Source organism: Lampetra planeri, unplaced genomic scaffold, assembly GCF_965212315.1.
Source record: "Lampetra planeri unplaced genomic scaffold, kcLamPlan1.2.h2 scaffold_483, whole genome shotgun sequence".
In the NCBI taxonomy this organism is placed as follows: domain Eukaryota; kingdom Metazoa; phylum Chordata; class Hyperoartia; order Petromyzontiformes; family Petromyzontidae; genus Lampetra; species Lampetra planeri.
The window spans coordinates 18,885-40,880 of NW_027615306.1; the positions used below are offsets into that span (position 1 = coordinate 18,885).

At 41.2% G+C, this 21,996-nt stretch overlaps 2 protein-coding genes across 2 annotated transcripts; both read left to right on the top strand.

Moving 5' to 3' along the window:
• Window positions 1–8,349: 8,349 nt before the first annotated feature.
• Window positions 8,350–18,009, top strand: LOC144741235 (DNA helicase MCM8-like). The gene is given in 31 exon segments (XM_078623838.1): window positions 8,350–8,392; window positions 11,790–11,855; window positions 11,953–12,035; window positions 12,183–12,290; window positions 12,292–12,333; window positions 12,462–12,559; window positions 12,631–12,667; window positions 12,669–12,737; window positions 12,739–12,831; window positions 12,954–13,005; window positions 13,008–13,038; window positions 13,224–13,369; window positions 13,503–13,529; window positions 13,610–13,722; window positions 13,724–13,749; window positions 14,672–14,702; window positions 14,792–14,843; window positions 14,846–14,928; window positions 15,327–15,387; window positions 15,674–15,754; window positions 15,995–16,131; window positions 16,133–16,191; window positions 16,333–16,345; window positions 16,347–16,483; window positions 16,485–16,542; window positions 16,630–16,842; window positions 16,941–17,017; window positions 17,136–17,184; window positions 17,186–17,284; window positions 17,286–17,327; window positions 17,917–18,009. Coding segments are annotated over 31 exon segments (2,319 nt in total).
• Window positions 18,010–18,716: 707 nt separating this feature from the next.
• Window positions 18,717–21,649, top strand: LOC144741236 (cardiolipin synthase (CMP-forming)-like). Its single transcript, XM_078623839.1, has 7 exons — window positions 18,717–19,160; window positions 19,467–19,604; window positions 19,897–20,026; window positions 20,102–20,187; window positions 20,579–20,647; window positions 21,072–21,163; window positions 21,556–21,649. The coding sequence occupies exons 1-7, from the start codon at window positions 18,717–18,719 to the stop codon at window positions 21,647–21,649; spliced, it is 1,053 nt and encodes a 350-aa protein (XP_078479965.1).
• The last annotated feature ends 347 nt before the right edge of the window (window positions 21,650–21,996 follow it).

Consider the following 21,996-nt stretch of genomic DNA (forward strand, 5'->3'; position numbering starts at 1 on the left):
TTTGCTGATATAATGTGCTGATAAATTATAATTCAATATTTCTGTTTATTTTTTATTTGTATCTATCTAATATTTTTCTTCAAAAATTGACCCAGTGTTGAAAGGATTGTAATGAACCATGCTTTTTTTTGCAAAATTATAGGTTATTCACAACGCAAAAAATACATTTTGCATTTCTAAAAGCACTGACCCCCAGTTGCTATTTGACAAGTTAGTTTATTTTACAGTTTTAAAGCTCTCAGCATTGGGCTATAGTGAGACATGCAGTGGATAAAATAATGCAGATGGGGGCTGTGAGCAGTGCACAGAGAAAAACAAGTCAGAAAGGGAAGACAGCAGAAGTGACAGCAGAAGGGCAAAGAGCTGCACAGGAAGTGAAATCTGATGTGGACTCTTGTTATTAACAGTCAGAGTTCACTGAACCTTTCTACAGTTCAGCAGCTAACCTATGGTCCCTGTGTGTGAGTGTGTGTGAGAGAGAATGAGATTACATTTTAAGCAAGTTTGTGTACAGTCTGTGCTTGTCTGAGGCTGTGTGTGTGTGATTGTGTATGTTTGTGTGTCCTGAGAAGACAGGACCATAATAGCACCTCAAAGTGACCTTGTCCCTACCTCTATCCCTCTCACATACACACGCAAAGACATTTCCGTGTGTTAAACTGTTTAACCGTGTCAGCCAGCAGCTGACAAGGTTAAACAGCTTCACTAATTCAACATTTTTTTTACCTTAACAAGACATTAATTTATTTTCTGTGTGTGTATCTGTGTAAGCGTCTACCTTAGAATCTAGAATATGTCACATTTCATCCGCTACTTGCTTATAAATTAATACACTATGACAAAGTCACGACTAGAACCTGCAGTGTGGTTCAATAATGACTTTAAACAGCCCACAAAAAACTGACAGTTGCAGTTTGTCTATATCAACACTGTTCTATAAATTTCACAACAATCACGTAATCACATGAGCATCTATATTTATTCCACCCCAACTTATTTAGACCAAAGCAGAATAATGCCTCCCCAGTGTGTACTGGCGAGAGGCACAAAAAATTGGACCAGTCATTGCATCTCTGTGCCTCTTATACAGAACTGCAAATAACAGTATTCCTGGAATGAAGACAATGAGTAAAAGTGTCTTATGCCATCATCGAGCGACCAGCCTTGAGAGTATTTTTCACCTTTCACAATATCAGCTGGCATACGATCACTGTAACTCTCTGTGGAACTAAGTGCAAGAAAAACAATCATTTAATAATTAAACATCTGTCATATCTGAGCTTGTAAAGACAGCAGCAGATGCATTGAAAGTACTGGAAAACTAAGGTGTTGATATATCTCAAACATATAAATGGGGGAGGTTCAAAATACACACACACACAATGCATATACTGTACATATATGTTTGTGGGTGTCCAGGTCATTGCTGTGATGTATTTTTAGTGCCAGCAGGCAACCATCAATAACCCAGACATTTTAAATCAGTCTTCACCCATCTATCAGACTTGTGTGCAGCCCAGGGCTTGAACCCATGATCCCCTCATCTGTCTTGCCACATTTCCCCGCTCTGACAGCTGGCCAACCTTCACTTAAAATCACACCTTATCACACACACGTGCACGCATACAAACACACACTTGCTGGAGTAAAACACCTGGTGTAAAACAGGTCAATAATAATGTGTGCACTTGATATGTAAAATAGATGGGAAATGGAAAACAATGCATTGAAATGTAGTGCATTTTATTTAGAAATTGCTCTAAAGTAGAACAACCCCCTCTCCATGCTTGTAGTTTGCAGTAAATTAGAGATTTTCGAGAATTGTCATTCCAGTAAAATGACCCATTTTACGGGAATTTGTGGCCTGTATTTTTTAAACAGAGATTCTAGTATTAATTGTTCGTTATTAAAAATCTTTAAAAAAAAAAACTATAAAAAGCCAATTAAAACATTAATAATCTAATAACACCACCTAGGTAGTAGAGTTAAAACAACTAGATAACAGCCTACAGCATAAAATATTTATCTTTATTACAATAAAATAATGTTTAAAAGTGCTAAAACACATCAGAGAGCTCTAACAAGATGAATACTACTCGGCAGACTCCCCCTGCCCATCACAGGTCCACGTCTGCCAGCACATTGTCGTGACCGTCTGCCGCTCGCGTTGTTTCTCAGACCGTTCCTCGCCTGACAAGAGGAGTACTAGGTAAGTAGTGCATTCACGTAACTCTAGGACCTTCCTAGTTTTTTGTTGACACACAGTTTTTCCGGGTCACAGTTCAGCAACTTATCACCCAGATCCCAGTGAACATTGGCAGACGATTGCTACAGTTTCGAGCACTGTCCCCTTACGGCTGACTTCTCAGCTGGTATCTACTCTGGCTTCTCAGTCTCTCTCCTCATCACTCGAATGTTGGCATCGCAGCTCTTCAGCCAGCCATTCTGGCGCTCTCTGGTGACTGTCGTCCCACTTTTCTGTCTGTGTTGCACCAACTGAACAACTAATTAGCCCTTACGTGCTGCACCTGTTGTAAGATGCTAATGGTAGAGTGGTACCATTAGTGGTAGAGGTGTGACATTCCCAGGCTCCACTGTTAATGGAAATTAAAATCAAAAAGCACTAAAACATGCTAAAATAGATTTTTTAAATTAAACCACAGCAAATCATTATAAAACATTCCTTTAAGTCACCCTGGCACATATTTACTTTAATAAAATTATGTTCCAAATGATCTGTTGAAAATGAGGTCTGCTCATCTATGGGACACGTTTAAAAATGTGTTGTCGGACGTGTATCTAGAATAACTTTGAATTTAATAAACTCTCCACAGGTTGTTGGACTAATGCTGCATCCTATAACATAAATCCTCAAAACAAATCTTGCTAGATTTATCTTCAGAGGCATCACATCCAACACCCGCTGATAACTGGCCCCAGCGTGTGCAGCGCTTGGCAGATGCCTCCTTTTCTATCTCAATTGCAGAAATGTTTGAAATTTGGCTTTGTTCACACTGCAAGAAAAAGTAGTGGTCCAAATCTGACTTTTTTGCCCATATGTGACCATATCTGTTTTTTTCATGACAGTCTGAACATCGCAAGGCCATTTTTTAAAAATCACACCCAGGCCACTTTCGCATAATCAGCATAAAATCATGTGCAGCTGCTGCAAAAGCATACTTTGTTAAGGTTTCACTCTGGCAACTGGGTTGACTTGACTATTCATAGAAGACCAAAGAAAAACAGAAAAGAACTCCAACTTCAATCAGATCATTATGATTTTTAAAATATTCATTTAAAATTATTAGCTGATTACAAAATAATTATCCATTAACTTAACAACTTGATTAATAAGGGACTGAATGTCACAGACCTATGTGCATAACACAGTAAAAATGAGGACATTTAAGCAATGATTTGACAGAGCAATTATTTCATATGTAACGCTTCAGGCCTGACAAATTGTATTGCATTTCATTCCTCATTGCAGTTTACTTAAAAACATTTTACATCATTTCTTCTTAATTATATTGTCAGTTCATGTCTTTGATTTCCAGCAGCCACAGAAGTGACGGAACAAAAGGAGGCCTGCGAACAACAAGAAGAACAACAAAAGCACACTTGCTTTCATAAATTTCAATAAATTACAGATGCCAGAATGTGGTAGTTCATATATTAAATTGAGCAAAGCTGTGTCTGTGCATATTAAACAGCTGTCCCTACACTGCAATGTAACCTCCTGCTTCAGGGCACTACAGTAATCAGATGTTCCACGCATCCACAAAAGTATTTCCAGATACAGCTGCATGTCTTCTTGAAAGACAGAAACAATGTGTGTGCATACATATACACACACACAATCAGAAAATAGCGTAGATTGTCCATAGACAAACTGACCAGTTAATCACAATAAACACTGGTGTGTTATTTCTCATTGTTGCTGCTGGAGTAATGACATCCTCCAAGATCCCACTTTAATTTATTTGACAGTTCTTGCATTTTTTTCATTGGTGTGATACTATACAACACACACAAAGAAGTAATTTTCTTTACATATTCACCCAAGACCATGTTGCAAAAGTGATGACAAGGTGGAAAATGATGATTAGAGCAAGTGTAACATATGGAAGGACGTTTCAAGAGGGAATGTCCGTGATTAAGACTTTAACCTCCTGCTGCTCGTGGCTGACCGAGTGTGTGTGTGTGTGTGTGTGTGTGTGTGTGTGTGTGTGTGTGTGTGTGTGTGTGTGTGTGTGTGTGTGTGTAGGGGGGGCTAGTTGTCTGATGGAGCCCTGCTGTCCTCTGACATCTCCATATATCACTCAGTCTGAACCAGCACTCTCACACATGTGCCCACTTTTTCTCAAAATGCTTTCATCCAAGATCCTCCTCATTCACACACACACACACAGGATTGAGGCCAACAGAAAGTGGACTCATGTGGTTTAATTAATTACTGTCTAAAAGTGACCAAGGTCAGAGTGCTGCTCAGCTGGGGAGTATTCGAGAGGTTATGGCCTTTCCATCCTACTCTTCTGAAGCTGTCAGCTGTCGTGAAAGTTAAAGTAAGAGCACCTTTAAAGTGTGGGCCACCACTAAATACATATAGTACCAACTGTAGACACTGAATGGGCCTGGTGCTCCAATTGTACCTCAACTGTACATCTGACTTTTGTATTTGAGGGTTGTTGGATGCTGTGACACCTGAAGGTTGTTTTCCTATCAAACTGCTGAAAAAGGAACAATCCTCTCTTCTCATGGGTGGAATATATGCAACCTACAATCGTTACAACAACCTGGAATTGTTGGTTGTAATCTGATGATGTCCTTACCAAGAAGAAGCTGTTTGGGTCATAACATAACACATATAACACATGGACATAACACATCTATTAAACATGATGTCAGGTTTCAGTGAGAGAGCAAATGTTAAAGGTGCACAGTGGTAATGAGCGATACACCAGAGGGAAGACAAACTGCTTTGTTCATTTCTACAACTCAGTTTTGCAGCTACCCAAGGAGCCAACTATAGGATTTCTGAATGTTTCGCTGTTGGAGGCTCCTCTACTGCCATGGGAGTTTAAATAAAGCCGACCTCAGAGGATTCTGAAAGTCTGTCTTGAGATTTTTAAAGAGAGAGAGGGCGCCAGGCAGTGAAATCTAATTATTATCCTCAGTTTAACAAGGTCACAGCTCTATTCCTGGTATGAAAGTTTGAAAAGTCAAACATTATGTGACAAAGTGCTCAGTTTTATTCAGGAAGGTTATTGTGCATTTTTTGGTGAAAAGTACTTTATATCTTGTAACATGAGATTTATTTGTTTGTTTCCTCTTTCACTCGTCAGTTCCAGGAGAATATGATATTGTCAGGCTCAGTGCTGAGTAACAGGCTTACAGCAGGTACTACCTTGTTGGTATATTAGAAAACTCATTTTTCTGTTCCTTCTAAGCATGTGGGGCTGCTACTGAACCACAGGGACAGAGGAGGAACTAAAAAATGTGTGGGTGAATCTCAAGGTGTCCTGACAAATAGTAGATCATACATCTACATCTATATTTTGGAGGAGTGGAGGAGTTAAATAATAAAAGCATATATTCTCCAGATAAAAAAAATCCAACTGCTGACATGATGTTGAACATGATGACCCGACCACTGGAATGTCAACTCATCACATTTGCATGAAGATTGCATAAATAGTACAACTTAACTGCATCACTCTGGTCATTTCCCTTTTTTTAAATTTGTTTGTGTTGCATGTATGTTCTTTTTTTCAAAAAAATAAAAGTATGTGCTCTGTCATCTCATGTGCTTGCTACATGGTCTCCAGTACACAAGTGATAGAACTTATGCTTTATTAACAACACTGGCATTTACATTTCACAGAAAGGTTTTGGTTTAGCGTCATAGTTTTGAAACTGAGAATCAAGTTCAACATAAGGACTGAAACTCTTTCAGACACCCAAAGCAATTTGTGGGAAAAAGGTAATCCTGCAATGACGAGACTGTTTCCAGCCCATAATCCATTTTGTTTACTGACCCATAGTACAAGAGTCCTTTTAGTGGAGAGCAGAGAGGACTTTGGGCTAAAGGAGCATGATGCTGGCTGCAAACCAGTACTGAAGGTTTTGCTTAAATCCAACCCTGCCACTGCTCTCTCTGTTTGTTCATCCTGCTCTCATTTCAAACATCTCACAGTAGAAAACTGGGACAAACTGCCAACCTAAGAAAGTCAGTACACTGCAGAAGCCTGTAAAAACCTGCCCTGCAGCACAGCTCTCCAAATGCCAGCGAGTGTTGTACCACCTGTTGTTGCTGCAAAACACACATGCAGAGCATTCTGCTTCCATGCTCTGGCCAAAGTTTTTATCCACCGGAAACCACGAGTTTGGTGAGCAGCAGTGCCAACCACAGACTGTCAGTGCCAAACATGGCTTGACTTGCCATAAAGTACAGATTTTATTGTTTGGAAAATGTGACAGAGACCAACTATACAAAGAGGAAAACCATTATAAGTATACACTCATATACTTCAAATCACGTTTGTTTCATAAAAATAACAGTTCTGGGGAATAAATGATTCACCATTCACCCTAATTGTGTGTCTCGAGTTAGTGCAGCCACAAAGAATGTGAAAACAGTACTTCTCCTCTGAAGCTTGCAGGTGGCCCCCACCACTGTCCAAGCCAAAGAAGCACCATCCACCCCTGAGTGGGCTGTGAGATGAATGTTTGTGAATCTGCATCCCCAACAAATAGAGTGAAATTGAAAACAAAATTGATGATCAGATTACTTTAGGTTAGCAAGAACAGGACCTAATATGTCACTCACTCAGGGCCTACAGATTATACATGTTCTGTATGTGCAACTCAAACAAATTAGAAATTGTTAGTCAATAAATTTGTACACTTTGGATTGATTGAGCTTTTCCTTCCATCAAGTTTTCAGCTTATAATCACCGGTGTATTCAAGCATGACTAGAAATACACTTCACTTTTACAAATGTGCTAATATGACTAATATGACTCTGGTTGTATTTGACTATTCTTGTCTCATCTGATGATGCCTTGTCACCCTTGTTAATTTATTTAAAAAAAAAAAAAAAAACTTTTCTAATGCTTGACACAGAGAAAGACAATAAACCAGGGACGAGATGAAGTGGGAATGAAGAAAGATGAGGGTTTTAAAGGAAGTAAAGAACAGTCAACAATTTTGAAAGGTAGGATAGGCTTGCTGAACCGCAAAAGGACAATGGTAGTGGAAGAATAAAAGGAGACAAATCGAAAGACGGCGAGAAAGTCAAAAGTGGTATGAGAGAGAAAGAAAGAAATACAGAGATAATTAAAGGTGCATTGGAGGCACTGTAGGCATGGCTGCTCAGGTCTTATGTAGCTCGTTGATGGAACTGATAACATGTGATGCTTGTGACTGTTAGTTCACCACACGACTGAGCAAGAGAGAAAGAGCAAGAGGAATAATAGACAGAATAGGCAAATGGAAAAAGAAAAATTTCCCTGTTGATTCTGAATACTTGTGTGGAGTCATTCTGCCCCCCAGAGGTAATGTACTGTACAGCCGCTGAAATAGATGATGAGTGGTTATGGATGTAAGTAACTAAGGTGGCAAAGATTAAATGCTTTTTAATTTTTTTTTTTTACACGTACATTTCTGGTTTCATATATAGACTATATTTTACGCATGTCAAAGGATTACAGCAGGGTACAGGAAACAGGTGAGTGATTTTGCGAGGTTGTCTGCTGAAATAAGGCTTTTCTGAGACAGGCACCTATTTCAAAAGCAGTGTGCATAGGCTGGCCTTTGAGAGTCACACCCTCCAAGTACCTGTGAGCACCCACAGCTAAATCCACTGTTCACATTTAGAGTAATCATGGACAACAACACCCACTCTCTGCACTCTGCCTTCACATGGCATAGGATCATGTTGAGCCTCAAACTGCTGTCCCAGCTGCTCCACAGGCAGACCGGGAAAGTCCTTTGTCCCCCTTGTTATTAGGCCATGTCCACATGGAGACACTTGTTTGTATAAACATACGATTTGGCACACAATCGTCCAAATGGATCCTGTATCCATGGGCTATAAATGCACTTTATTGAAACCTCAGGTCAAAAAATCTGAATTCGACGTCCCATGTGGATGGTGAATCCACATGCTTTCCATCTTGAGTCATTGACCCACCCCTTGACATCCAGCCTTTGACCTCTTCCCCAGTGGCGGACATTTACAGTTTATGTAGGTAGCATGCACCAGGAGTTTATTGTAACATTGCATGGCTGATGAATGTATATAATGAAAAAGAAATTAAAAAAAGTGTACCCTGGAAAACCAAACAATGTCGGTCTACTTGCTTGTGTTCGTGCTGCAAGTACAAAGCCGTGAGTGTTTATACTTGTGTGGGTCTGTCTGCATAGCTTAGCGGCAAATCTTGCCGCGATGTATCGTTTTTGTCTGGTTCTCAGTGTTTTTATTTGTTTACTTCAGGCAATGGCCGCTGATCATTTTCCAAAAATTGCACTTTGAATTATTCTGTTTCCTCTGCAGACAAGTGCTGCTCCACTATTTCTCCATTTTTGTTGAATTTGAAGCGCCACATACAGGCCTGGAATATGAACTCCACCTGCCGAGGCGTTTGCCGGTACAATGCATCCATTGGGATGCAAATATTCTTGATATGGTGAGGAAGACGGAGGAAAAAAAGATCGATTTCGTATGTTCGGACATGGCCTCAGACTTCACAATTGTCTGATGAACGGTACTTTATAGTTTTCAGTGAATGTGCCTCTTAAACATTTATTGACCTTTTATCCAGTTAATGATTCGATGCAGATGTTTATTTTTGAGGCTAACAAAACACACTTTAAAATTTTAAAAGACAATACAGCCAACAGAATATTGGACTTCTGTTTTAAAGGTCTGTTGATCCATTTAACTGTACAACAATCACATTCCTTTTTGCCAATACATATGTCGCCCCCAGCTGGTGAATAGAGGGAACACCGCACTGGACGTCTACACTTCTTACATACAGTATCTGTTTAGAAATCCACAACAAGATTTTGTGTTGTTGTTGTTGTTGTTGTTGTTGTTGTTGTTGTTGTTGTTGTTGTTGTTGTTGTTGTTGTTGTTGTTGTTGTTGTTGTTGTTGTTGTTGTTGTTGTTGTAAAACAAGAGACATCACTGTACAGGAAACACTCGTCAGACTAGCTTACAGATTCTCTAAGGTTATTTGAAGCAGCTCATTCTGAGCATTACTGTCCTGACCTTAATAAATTCTTCTGCAGTGACAGGAGATGGGAAAAGATATTTTTCCACCATTAAAGCAGCAGTCAATCATATTTCTTATATATTTCTTATCAGCCTCTAATTTACATTGAAAAAAGGAAATATTCTGATGACCAGCAATTTGTGTTGTCAGGCAGAACATTTAAACATGCGGGTGCTTTAAAAAACAACCTAGAAGTTTGACTAAAATATGCTTCATCATACACATAGTTTGAGATGGAAAGAATTTTCTTCTCTCCTCTTTGATTTAACTGTTAAAAGGCTCCTGAGGAATTACACATCTCAACACTAACACACTCAAAAGGACAGTCTATTTCTTTGAAGACAGATCTGAAGAACAGCAACAGAAAGGTTCAATCCATCATTCTGTTCTTGCCTGAGGCCCCCTTTCATAAACAATACATTACTGTTGGTAGCTGAAAGCACCCGTAGGAGCTGGACGGCAGCTCAAAGCTGTAACCACAAACAAACACAAACTAATTTCAGATTATACATAATGCCATCTGCCTCACTTCCGCCAACTTCACACCATCACACTCAGGCATTGCCCATATCCAGCACGCTCAACACACAAAGAGAGGAATAGTCTTCATCCATGATTTAGCTAAAACAAGCTGCTGCGCCTCTAAGCCGTTGGAGAGGGAAAGGTGGGGAGTCTGTGACATGAAACGATTTCTCAAAGAACTGATTTATTCATGGAAACTAAAGTTAGTGTTCATGATAATGAATGAGCCACAGGTACAGGTTAACAGTGCTGCTCTTTTAATGAGCTCTGTGGCACAGAGGAATATTTGGGTGATGAGCCTTCATACCTGTCAGTCTGTCTGCATCATCATTCTGCAGTAAGACACAGAAGATTTAAAGCTGCTGTGTTGAGGTTACCGCTGTTTTTATGTTTACTTCAAGCAATAGTGACTGAGAATAAAACTTGTCTTAGTACTGCTGCAACTCCATCATCGGCATTCTGCTCATTTTTCCACTCAGAAATTGTGGAAATCACAAACTGTCTTTAGTATGCAAAGATGGTTTGTATATTCTCAAATTTTAATTAATTTCACAAAATACACTGTAAAAAATGTACAATTTATTTATTTCCATTCTCAATTCTTTCAGAATTTCTTTCTCCTATTTTAATAGGTAGAAGAGCCTAGAGCTTAGACTCCATTTCGCGAGCCAGACAAACAAACGATCACTAGTGAATCATCCTGCTAGACGTCCAACATCGTGTACAAAGCTGAGCAAAACTTGATTAAGGAGCAATTATTTCTGTGTCAAAGTTATATGGTGCAACAAGCAGTTCAGGCGTCGTCGTTGTTGTCTGTGAGGGTCCATGTAATTACACTGAGTTATATGTTTATTTTCAAAATGTATAGTAACTATCTATCTATCTGTCTGTCTGTCTGTCTGTCTGTCTGTCTGTCTGTCTGTCTGTCTGTCCATCCGTCCATCCGTCCATCCAGCTTTCTGTCCATTTATATGCTGTTTCACACTCCAGTCCAGAAGGTGGCGGTAATTTACGTGGAAGCTGTTTGTCAAGCGCCATTAAACCACCAATGAAGAAGAGACGCACACCTCCGCTACTGACAGAGGGAACTTTGAATTTGGACAATATCTACCGATTCCAACTTTTGTCCTTATTGCCCGTATGATTTAGGTGTGTGTTACTGTTGTCATCTCATTCGACGTGTTTCGGAACACTTTCTGTGCTAATATCAGACGTGAGTTTACTAAGCTAACGCTAGCAAACATGCAAAACAACCCCATTAACGTCCGTATGCTTTAAGGTAATTTATCACATCTCAGACCAACGTGTTTATTTTTAGGTAGTCGGGTGTTTAGTTCCAAAATAACGTGTATTTAACTGGTTTACATTTGTTGCATTTGCTTGCAGCCAGTTAAGGCTGATGCTGGCAGCAAAAATCTATCTCACACACTCACACTGTGTGTGTGTGTGTGTGTGTGGTGTGTGTGTGTGTGTGTGTGTGTGTGTGTGTGTGTTGTGTGTGTTGTCCCAATGTTCTTGATTCTCTCAGGAAAGGAATGAGTGGAGGACAATCTACAGGGGGTTCGTGGAGGGGGAGAGTTGGGGGGGGTGGAGGAATGGAGAGGTGCGGGTGGTGGGAGGATGGAGAGGTGGGGGTGGAGAATGGAGAGGTGGGGGTGGTGGAGGTTGGAGAGGCGGCAGTGGAGGATGGAGGAGCAGACCATGGCGTGGAGGATCAGCAGGTGGAAGAGGTTCATACAGAGGAGGGGTGGACAGCAAACAGCAAACCAAACCCACCAACGCTCAGAGAGGTGTGATCCGTTTGTCAATATGCAGCTTATCAACTCTGAATAGAGAAGTCATACTTCCAGCCCTGTAAACAACCTTTTGATACAGAGAAAAATACCATGACATGGATATTTCTGATGTTTTTTTGTCCATATTCAAACTAATGAGTAATGCCGCCACAACAAATCATCTCTCCAATCATCTGTCTTCTTCTTCAGTCCTCCATCAGACCACTCTTGATGTAATGTGCCCGTACAAAGGATGGCCACTTTACTTCAGTGAAGGTATTTCTAGTTCTGTTTTACATGATCACAGTAGAGTCGTGACTTTATTTGCACATAACGATCATGTGCCCCTTTTGTTGTGCTTCTTTATGTGCAGGTTTCATAGAGAGCTCACCCAGTGTGGAGAAGATTCAAGTGTTTGAGAAATATTTTGCTTCCAAGATTGACCTTTATGACAAGGTAAGGGCTGCTCATGATTTCCAAAAGCCAATTCTTGCATCACAGAAAATTGTATTGTCATACCAAGTTGAATGATTTTTGTTCAACAGTTAAGTGTTGCTGTAAGAAAATTAAAATCTGTCTGTCTGTCTGTCTATCTATATACAGGATGAGATTGAGCGTCAAGGCAGTGTGCTAGTGGATTTTGCAGACTTGACTGGAGATGGTACAGTGAGTGAAGCACTTCCTCAACTAACCACAGAACTGACAGGAACAACCAGAGATTATCCTCAACTGTCTGGGAGTGGCTGTTCACCAGGTACACACAACACACACACACACACACACACACACACACACACAAAAACACACACACACACACACACACTGTTACTGTTACTTTTGTTACTGTTAGACTAGACTGTAAATGTGCTTATGTGCTTGCAGGTGTTGACTAAAGATTTGGAGAAACAGGCTGCTGAGCTACAAGAGGAGGAACTTCCTGTAGCTACACCGGTCATCAACATCCCTCACATTAGTGCAAGGTAATGCTCACAGTTAGGTACAGCAGCTGTAGACACCAAATGAATTTAACAATATGTGTGACCCTCCACAGGCTGTATAACTATGAACCGTTAACTCCACTGCGGACCTTTGCGTGCCAGTGTGTTTGGACGGCTGGTGTGTGTGAGGGGAACTGTGGTCAGAGTGAGCAATATTCGGCCCTTTTTGTACCAGGCTGGCATTCAAATGCTTGGGCTGCTCACACACGCTGTCTCTACCATTGCAGCATGGAAAATATACTACACCTACTAAGGTACACAGAACACACATGTTAAATCATACACCACCACTACATTATTTATATAGATATATATATGTATGTGTGTGTGTGTGTGTGTGTGTGTGTGTGTGTGTGGTGTGTGTGTGTTTTCTCAGTGTGTCCAGCCAGACTGCCGCAGTCGTTCCTTTACTGCCATTCGGACTTCTCCTCTACACACACTGTGGACTGGCAAATCATCAAGTACGCACCAAGGTTTGGGCTGATGGGCAATGCCATCAAACCAGAGCAGATAGCAAGATAAAAAATGAAGATGTCTTCAGTGGCAACCACATATTCATAATGTTTCTTGGTTTCATCACAGTCCTGGTGTGGCCTTTTTGTGTTTGGATCAGTATCAGGTTTAGACGTGTTTTTCTATGTATTAGGGTGCAGGAGTTGATGGGCGGGGAGCAGAGGGAAGCTGGACGAATCCCGCGCACAGTGGAATGTCATTTGACCTCTGACCTCTGTGACAGCTGCGTTCCAGGAGACACTGTAACAGTGACGGGGATAGTTAGAGTTACAAATGATGGTATGCACTCACACACACACACACACACACACACACACACACACACACACGTGTAAACATCACGAATCATTCTTTCTACACAGTTGCTTCCAGAGGGGAATAAGGATCAATGTATGTTCCTCCCTCTACATAGAAGCCACCTCTGTCAGTAATGCTAAAGGTACATAATTCTTCTTAAGTCAGACATCTGTGTATTAACAGTTTAATAGAATGCACTTTCCTAAACGTGTGAATATTTAGGTCAGCATCCAAGTCAGGAGGTCAGGAATCAAGAGGGTCACTTGAAAATCGTTTCTGGAGGTGTGGAATTCAGTTTGAAGGAGCTCTATGCCATCCAGGAGATCCAGTCACAGCCCTGACCTGCTGAGACTTATAGTACAGTAAGATATTTACAACTCTATTGCAGCTCTTTTATGGTAAATATGCAAAAACACTAAAATAATCTCCCCAAACATCTTTACTCTCTCTACTTTACATTTTCTGGAATGAGAATCGCAGTCTATTGTGGCATCAGGCCAGTTCTGTTTACAGAACATTAAAATTAATTGAATTAAATTTTTGTAATGTTTAAGAAATAATTCCCCATCAAGTGAAGTCACATTCAAATGAATAATAGTTTTTCATTTAATTTCAGATAAGATTTGACATTTGGCAACTTTTGGATTTAGAGTAACAGGTTGAGTGGACACATTACTGTTGATTGTAGCTCATAGCTTGTGACAAATCCATTCTCAGGACCACAGGACTGTTGTTTAATAGCATCGTATGTCATAAATCAACCTACGGTGCCTATCACTCACCGATGTACTTCTTTGAAATATTAGATTTTGCTATGTTTTTATTTGACATGCAAGTGTGTCATCAAGCGGTTGAGACCAGCAAAAAATGCAGTTATAGGGGGTGCATGGAACACATTTTCTTGCAACAATACTATACATTTGTCTCAGGACAAGTGTAATTCAAACAACAAGTGCATGTTTTAGGATTTTGTGAATGGATTATTTGAAATTTTACGGGTGGGACAGATAGGGTTGTCTGTTTCTGCTATGCCGATTGCATTCACAATGCAAGATTTTGGCATGTTAATCTCATTACTTACAAAGGAAATGCATTTACTTTACTTAATGTAAATAGTACTCCACATATTTAAGGAACCAAGTTCACTTTCATTGTACTTTCTTAGAGGTGGCCCCACTGAGTCACCCAAGGACCCATTTAAATGACCTCCTGTGGGTCCCAGGGACTCACTATGTGTGAAACCTGTCAATGCTTCTGCTAACTTACCTTCCCTACATCTTTCAGCTCTTTGTGTCCTGCCATCTACGGACACCTGGTGAGGCAATGCATGGTATTTTTATCATGTGAAAAAATGATTGTGTCTATTATGTTATATTGAACATCCTGTGCTCACCATGCTCGTAGCTGGTGAAAGCTGCCCTGGCACTGGTTCTGTTTGGAGGCCGACAGAAACACACAGGAAAGAACAGTGTCCGGTCAGAGGAGACCCACACATTCTGATGGTTGGAGATCCAGGAATGGGAAAGAGTCAGATGTTACAGGTAACACAGGGCACAATAGACCGTTTACAGCAAATATGTGGAGCAACCTTTTGCTTCCGCCGATAATGTTCAGGAGATTTTTGTCTGCCAGGATCACTGAAATGACACAAACACAGTGAGTTTACCAACATCAATTTCGTGCCTTATATTTCGTGCCTGCATTTTCACATGCTTGCACTAGTTGTATGTACTGCTGTTGATAAACATTTGAGTTATATGTAACTAGGACCTGAGAACCTTCACAGACATTGCGCTTACAGTAGTTTTTAATTCTTTTCTGCCAATCTGGGTTTTGGTCCTGCTTCTAATGTAGAAATGATTGTGATGCTGTGAAGTATTCTCACAGCCCTATTCCACAATCTGACTATTGGCATATTCAGTATGTCCTGTGGTTTTAGGCAGTATGCAATTTGGCTCCCAGAGGAATCTATGTGTGTGGCAACAGCACCAGCACTGCAGGTAAACTGTCTTTAACCTTGGTGTCTTCTTGGCCCTCCTCCCCACTGCCCCATCATCATTTTCTTTGTTTTAATAGAACATTAATCCATTTAGTTAACCTCAAACCATTTTTATGACCCAGCTAATCATTCTTGTGTACTGTGCAGTGTCATCAGCAACACCTTTGTTTGTTATTTACTGCGGCATCACCGACTTTAATCAACATCAATGTATTACAGTTGTTGATTATCTTCTGGACACTTACACAGATTTGTCCAATTTAATACTTAACGTTTAACTTCCTCAGGACTAACAGTGAGTTTTATACGAGATCCTGGAACAGGAGATTATGCTCTGGAGGCTGGAGCGTTGGTGCTTGCTGACCAGGGTAGGAGTGATCGTTCTGACTGATTATTATGATGGACACTGATTTATTTGAGAGGCTGAAATACAGTAGATTAATCGCATTGGTCTTTATCCTCATTGATTCTTGAGCAGTCTATCCTGGATTTTCTTTTTTACAAAAGGACAGTTGAATCATTGCAGACCATCAAATTTAAACATAAGCCATCCTTTTCTACCCAGAGTTTCATTCAATCAGCATGTTTTGTTTTTTTACTCTCTTCAGGTCTGTGCTGCATTGACGAGTTTGATAAGTTGGGTAATCAACAGCAGGCTCTGCTAGAAGCCATGGAGCAGCAGTCTGTGAGTCTTGCTAAGGCTGGAATAGTTTCCTCTCTGCCCGCCAGAACCTCAGTTGTCGCGGGCTGCAAACCCAATCGGAGGACATTACAACAGAGGCAAGACTGTCGCTGAGAATCTGAAGTAAGTTAACATTCAGTCTGTTCCTAGTGGATATATCATACCGGCAATGTGTCTCAGTCCGTGAGCTCAACATCAGCTTGTTTAGCTTGTTTGCATGGACATGAGATTTGGGTTGTTATGTTTTTGTACTCATGTCCTCAGAATGGGCTCCGCCCTTACTCTCTCGCTTCGATGTCGTCTTTCTCCTCCTGGACATCCCTGATGAATCACACGACCGCCAGCTGTCAGAGCATATCATGGCAAACAGGGCGGGAAGAGGCAAAACCAGCAGTGCCATAGTTACCCAGGACAACCAGTGATACCTCCATCTTATTGGAACACACTGACATGCCACTGTCTGAATGTTTGCAGGTTAACAAAATTCCTGTGTACACAAGGAGTCAAATCAACACTATCTACCAGAAAATAAATCTCTGTATGTCTTTATATCCCTTTCAGATTCCTGCCGGTGAAGTTGTTGATCCCATTCCAGGGTGCTTACTAAGGAAGTACATCAGCTACGCTCGACAGTATGTTCATCCCTCGCTCTCTCCTCCTGAGGCTGCACAAACACTCCAGGACTTCTACCTGTCGCTGCGATCTCAGTCACACTCTGCCGACAGCACGCCCATCACCACTCGACAACTGGAGTCTTTAATTAGACTAACCGAGGTCTGATGTAGTTTCAGGCTACAGCTAAATTGGAGCGCTCATCAAAAGGAGCAAATGTCCCACAAGTGTCCCAATATCACATTGTATGTTTTTTACAGGCAAGAGCCAGGCTGGAGCTCAGAGAAACTGCCACCAAGAGTGATGCTGATGATGTGGTGGAGATCATGAAACACAGGTAACACCACAGACATCACTACCAATTTTTTTTTTTTTGCATGAGACTTCCTGTTATTTTCCATATGACTTCAGACTTTTGCAGCAAAGTATTTACAGGGTGTGTGTGTGTTTTGCAGTCTAGTTGATACATATTCAGACGGTCTGGGCAATCTGGACTTTGAGCGGTTCTCAGCTTGGTACAGGTATGAGTCAGCGCAGTGCTGCAAAACGATTGGTCAATGCACTGCACTCACATGCGCAGAGGACCAATCAGAGGCAGTTTGACCTTCAGAGCGATTCGATCTGTGGCAGACAAACAGAACATAAAGGTAAGTTGAGCTTACGTCCTGTGCTCAAGTGTAACACCAACCTTGACCAAAGTAAATGTGCATTTTCCCATTAATTATCAATATGATGAAGTAACTTCCTTCTTGTACATTTGTGCAGCAGTTCACTTCTTTCAAGCCTGCAGAAGGCAGAGCTTCAATGGATGGCACAGAATTGTTTTTTTTCTGCAAGCTACACACTCATTCGATGAATGTGGAAAATACAGCAATGGCAGTCAGGTCACTGGACAGCTGCAATGACAGCGTTTTAGAAATAGACAGTGGCACGAGAGCATTTTTGAGCTCTGGCCTGTGCAGGAGACAAACGACAGCCTGTTATGTGTCATTTGCCTGCCTGGATGGCCTGGATGACTGAGAACCTTCACAGATATAATTTGCTTGCAGTATAGCCCATTTTCCTTTGTACATACTGTATCAAGACAATGAAAAAGCCAAATTGTACAATATTGGCTGTTCAGCTACAACTAGGTGTCGCTGTTTAACCTTTTAGGAAATGAGAGAGAGAATTCTGTTTTTTGTGACATTTCTCCTTGCTTCATCATTGATTTCATCGTCAATTTACTTCTTCCAGGTGATGGACTTTGAGGGTCTGGTGAGTTCACTGAACGAACAAGGTTTCCTACTGAAAAAAGGAGCCAAACTGTACCAGCTGCAGACTCTTTGATCACAACCACAATACAAGACTACCTCCACCAGACAAGGACCAATAGACTGTATATAAAAGAGGATATATAAGACAACCAGAGTCTGCTGCTTCATGAAAGCAGACTCATGGGCTTTATGAAACCAAACAATGTCAATAAAATTGGGTTGAAACATTACTGCCTGAATCAGCAATACTGTCCTCATTTTCCCTCATTTTCCAAGATCAGGATAATGCCAATGTGGCTGATACAAACAATGACCAGTGAGTCCTCAAAGAGATGCTTTTTATGTTGCAATACGTCAGCTAGGTGAAATCATTTAAATATGGTTTATAACATGTCCATTATTTGTAACATACTTTTTTGCTTAGTTTTTTTTTTCCACTTTTTGCCAAAGTGAAAAATATTCACATTTACTTAGGTTGAATTTTTTTTTTCAGATAGAGATATTTCATACTTATGAAATACACTTACCTGTTTTTAACAGTTTATCTTTACCAAACTTACCCTATGTTCATGTCAGTCGCTTAAAGCTTCTGGTTTGAGTAGTAGAGATGAGGGTAACTCCTGGTTTGAGCGTTTACGACACTTTGTCGGATCACTTTACGGCAACATGGCAGCTTACAGACTGGAGCTGAGTGTTCGTTAGCTTTGAATGTAAACCTCGTCATGATACCGGGAACGAGCTGCACGAGGCCGGCAGGTCGGTGACGGAGAGCTTTTGACGATGATGAAGATGATGGTGATGTGCTTCCAGAGGTTTCCAGCGCTTTGGCGCCGCAGCTTAGTAGATCTTCGCGGTTCTGTGTCTGCCCCGTGTGCGGATGCGTGTTGGCTGGAGCCGCTGTCATGGCGTCACAAACGCACACCTGTCACCCTCGGCGTCCGGTTCATCTCGACGAGCGGATTGTTGACCCACAGACTCAAAGCGACCGACATTCGGACCGGGTTCTGGACCGGCACACTGCTTAACCTCCAACCACCTACGTGGCAGCCGGTTCCTCCACACCGGGGAGGTCAAGGGAGGTCGGGATTGGATCTCCGACCTGCTCTGTCCAGTCGATGGCTTTGCAGCAGTAACAGCAAGAACACACCGGAGAGCCCAGCCGGGGGCGAGCAGATTGAAGCCAGTCCGGTACCTGGACACGGGTTGTTCAAGTTTAAAGAGCTGGTGAGTACAGGGAGTTTCTGATAGTTGGACCTCATCTGTGTGGAGAACTCAAAGCTGCAGAAGTAATCAAAACCTGTCTCCAGGTAAATGTGCTTGTGTGTCGACAAAATGTGGCCTACATGGAAGAAGTAATCAAGTGCCTAGAGATATAAACACAAGTACAGTATGAAGGTAGAAACACACTCGAGAGATAGAAATGACTGATTACAGGTAGGAAAGACTACAAACTGGAAGAACTTGATTAGTGAATGCACAGGTGGAGAAGTCCCACGGAAGAAGTGTAATCTGTCCGTAATCTGTTCACAGTACGAGAACCCGTGGACCGTCCCTAACCTGCTGTGTGTGTGTCGTATTTTGCTGGCTCCGTTCTTGGGTCACCTGATCATCCAGCAGCACTTTCACCTCAGTCTGGTTCTCTTCGCTCTGGCAGGAGCTACTGACTTGGTAAGACAGTGAATTGATGGGAAACAGCTGCGCCATTTAATGGATTCTACACAAACTTTGACATGGATTGAGTGTGGAGAGTAACCGTGTTGGAAGAAGTACTCTACCATGACTTAAGAACAGTATAGGTGTCCTGATCATGTTTTTTATTTTCAAGATCTTTTTTTCTTTTTTTTTTTAATTTAATACATTCAAAAACTGTCAGACAGGCTGTTAAAACTCTGTCATGGTTCAGTGTTGTTTTCACAACTGCATGTGTAAGATGATTCATTTTTCTTTCTTCTAAACCCAGTTGGATGGTTACATCGCCAGAACATGGCCCAATCAGAAGTCAGCACTTGGAAGCGCTCTGGACCCACTGGCTGATAAAATTCTCATCAGCATTTTATATGTTAGTCTCACCTATGCTGAACTTATACCAGGTACAGGGAAACAATTTTGAACGACACACGTTGTACATCTAGTTGTATTTAATGAATGTTTTTCCTTTGTTTCAGCTCCTCTGACGGCACTAGTGATTTTCAGAGACATTGGTTTGATAGCTGCCGTCTTCTGGGTCAGATACAAGACTGTTCCTCCACCGGTGAGACATTTTATTGTTCTCTAAAGCAGCTTTTCCATTGTACAGTTTCAGCTCTACTTGACTCAACTCACTTTTTGCATCAGACACATAATTTTCTATTAAAATTTAGTACTTTGCCGATGTCTCGTCAACTGCTGCGTGAAACTGCTATGACAGGGCAATGTGCAACATAAACAATGTAGGACATGGAAGCGATGATGGTCTTGCCGCTCAGTTAGTGGCTTTGTGTCAACGTAAGTGAAGAGAGACTGAGCAGTATACGATCATATACACAATTCTCGTTTGACTTTTTTAGTATCAGCTCAGCCCCCCCCCCCCAAGCGACAATGTCACATCAAGTTTATTCACGGTCACTTACGACAGAACTTGGTGTCGGTTTCTCTTTCTGCAGGTTACGCTCAGTAAGTTTTTTAACCCCTGCTACACCACAGCTCAGCTGAAGCCCACGCTCTTCAGCAAGGTGAGGTACTCAAACACCTGCAGCCCCTTCTCAGCAAACATTCAGTTACAGGAAAATGAACATTACTGTCTGTATCCAAACACACTAGGTTTGGTTTGTGTTTGAAATTAAATGTTACTGAGTAGAGCAGAGAAATTCAAGAATATCAGTGTGAAATAAATCTTCATGTATATTGCATTAGTTACTAGATAAGTGGCTTAAGTGGTTCTTTGCAGTGTGCTGTTTCTAAGTGTTTATGGGTTCAATTCAATTATTGGAAAAATATTACATTGTTGAGTGAAATTAATCAAAATTAACCAAAATTGGAAGACAAATATTTGTTTAGCTGCTCTTTTTATATTCATCAGGATTTAATTCATCTTGGACTAATCTGTGAAGTCAGGTAGAGTGGCTGCATTGTGACATGTATTTCATGTTTGCTCAGGTCAACACGGCCATCCAGCTGGTTCTGGTCGCAGCGTCTCTTGCGGCTCCAGTCTTCCAGTTCACTGACAGTGGTCTGCTGCAGTGCTTGTGGTAAAACACTTTTTTTGTTTTTACACACTGCTCTAATAATGTCCTTTTCTACCCAGCGTTCGTATCACCGCAGATGATGTCTCTTTGATTGACTTAAATGTCAAGCACATAAACGCTGCTCAGGAGCTTGTTCACGTACAAGTGCTGTGACTCATTTTATTTCACTCAGGACATCCAGTAGTGCTGCCACAATGACCTAATTTAGTTTTTATTCAAAAGAGAGTTGTTAGTCACATTTATATTTAAAATAAACTTTTTCTTTTCTTTATGGGCAGAGAAGTCACACAATTATTTTTGCTGTATTTGTTAAGATTACATTCATTCACTGAAAAACATTTTGGTACAATTCCCTCAAGATATTATGTCTAAAAGTTAAAATTTTGAAACTGCAGGTATGTTACAGCGGTGACAACAGCAGCATCAGGCTACAGCTACTGGCACTACGGCCGCAAGACTGTCCAGGTGCTAAACACACGATCACCATGACTACGAGACACCCCGATGAGAGCAGCAATCAGACTGAGACAGTCGGCCTTGTCACAAGCCGGACAGACGCCTCATCGTAACAAGCACTTGACCCCAAGTAGCCGTGACAACCACTTCTGAGTTGTCATGATGATGATGGACTGTAGATGGATTACTGCAGCATGAGAGAAGCAGCTCTGCCTCTGGGTGGCTTTAGAGACACGTACTAAGCTCAAAACAGACACACACATACGCACTGATATGAGCTTTTATGCTTTTCACATTTCAGTCAGATGGATCATTTTCATGACCGACCCGTTTTTGTAAATGAATGATTTGTGATTAAAATGGAAAATCTGCAGTACTGT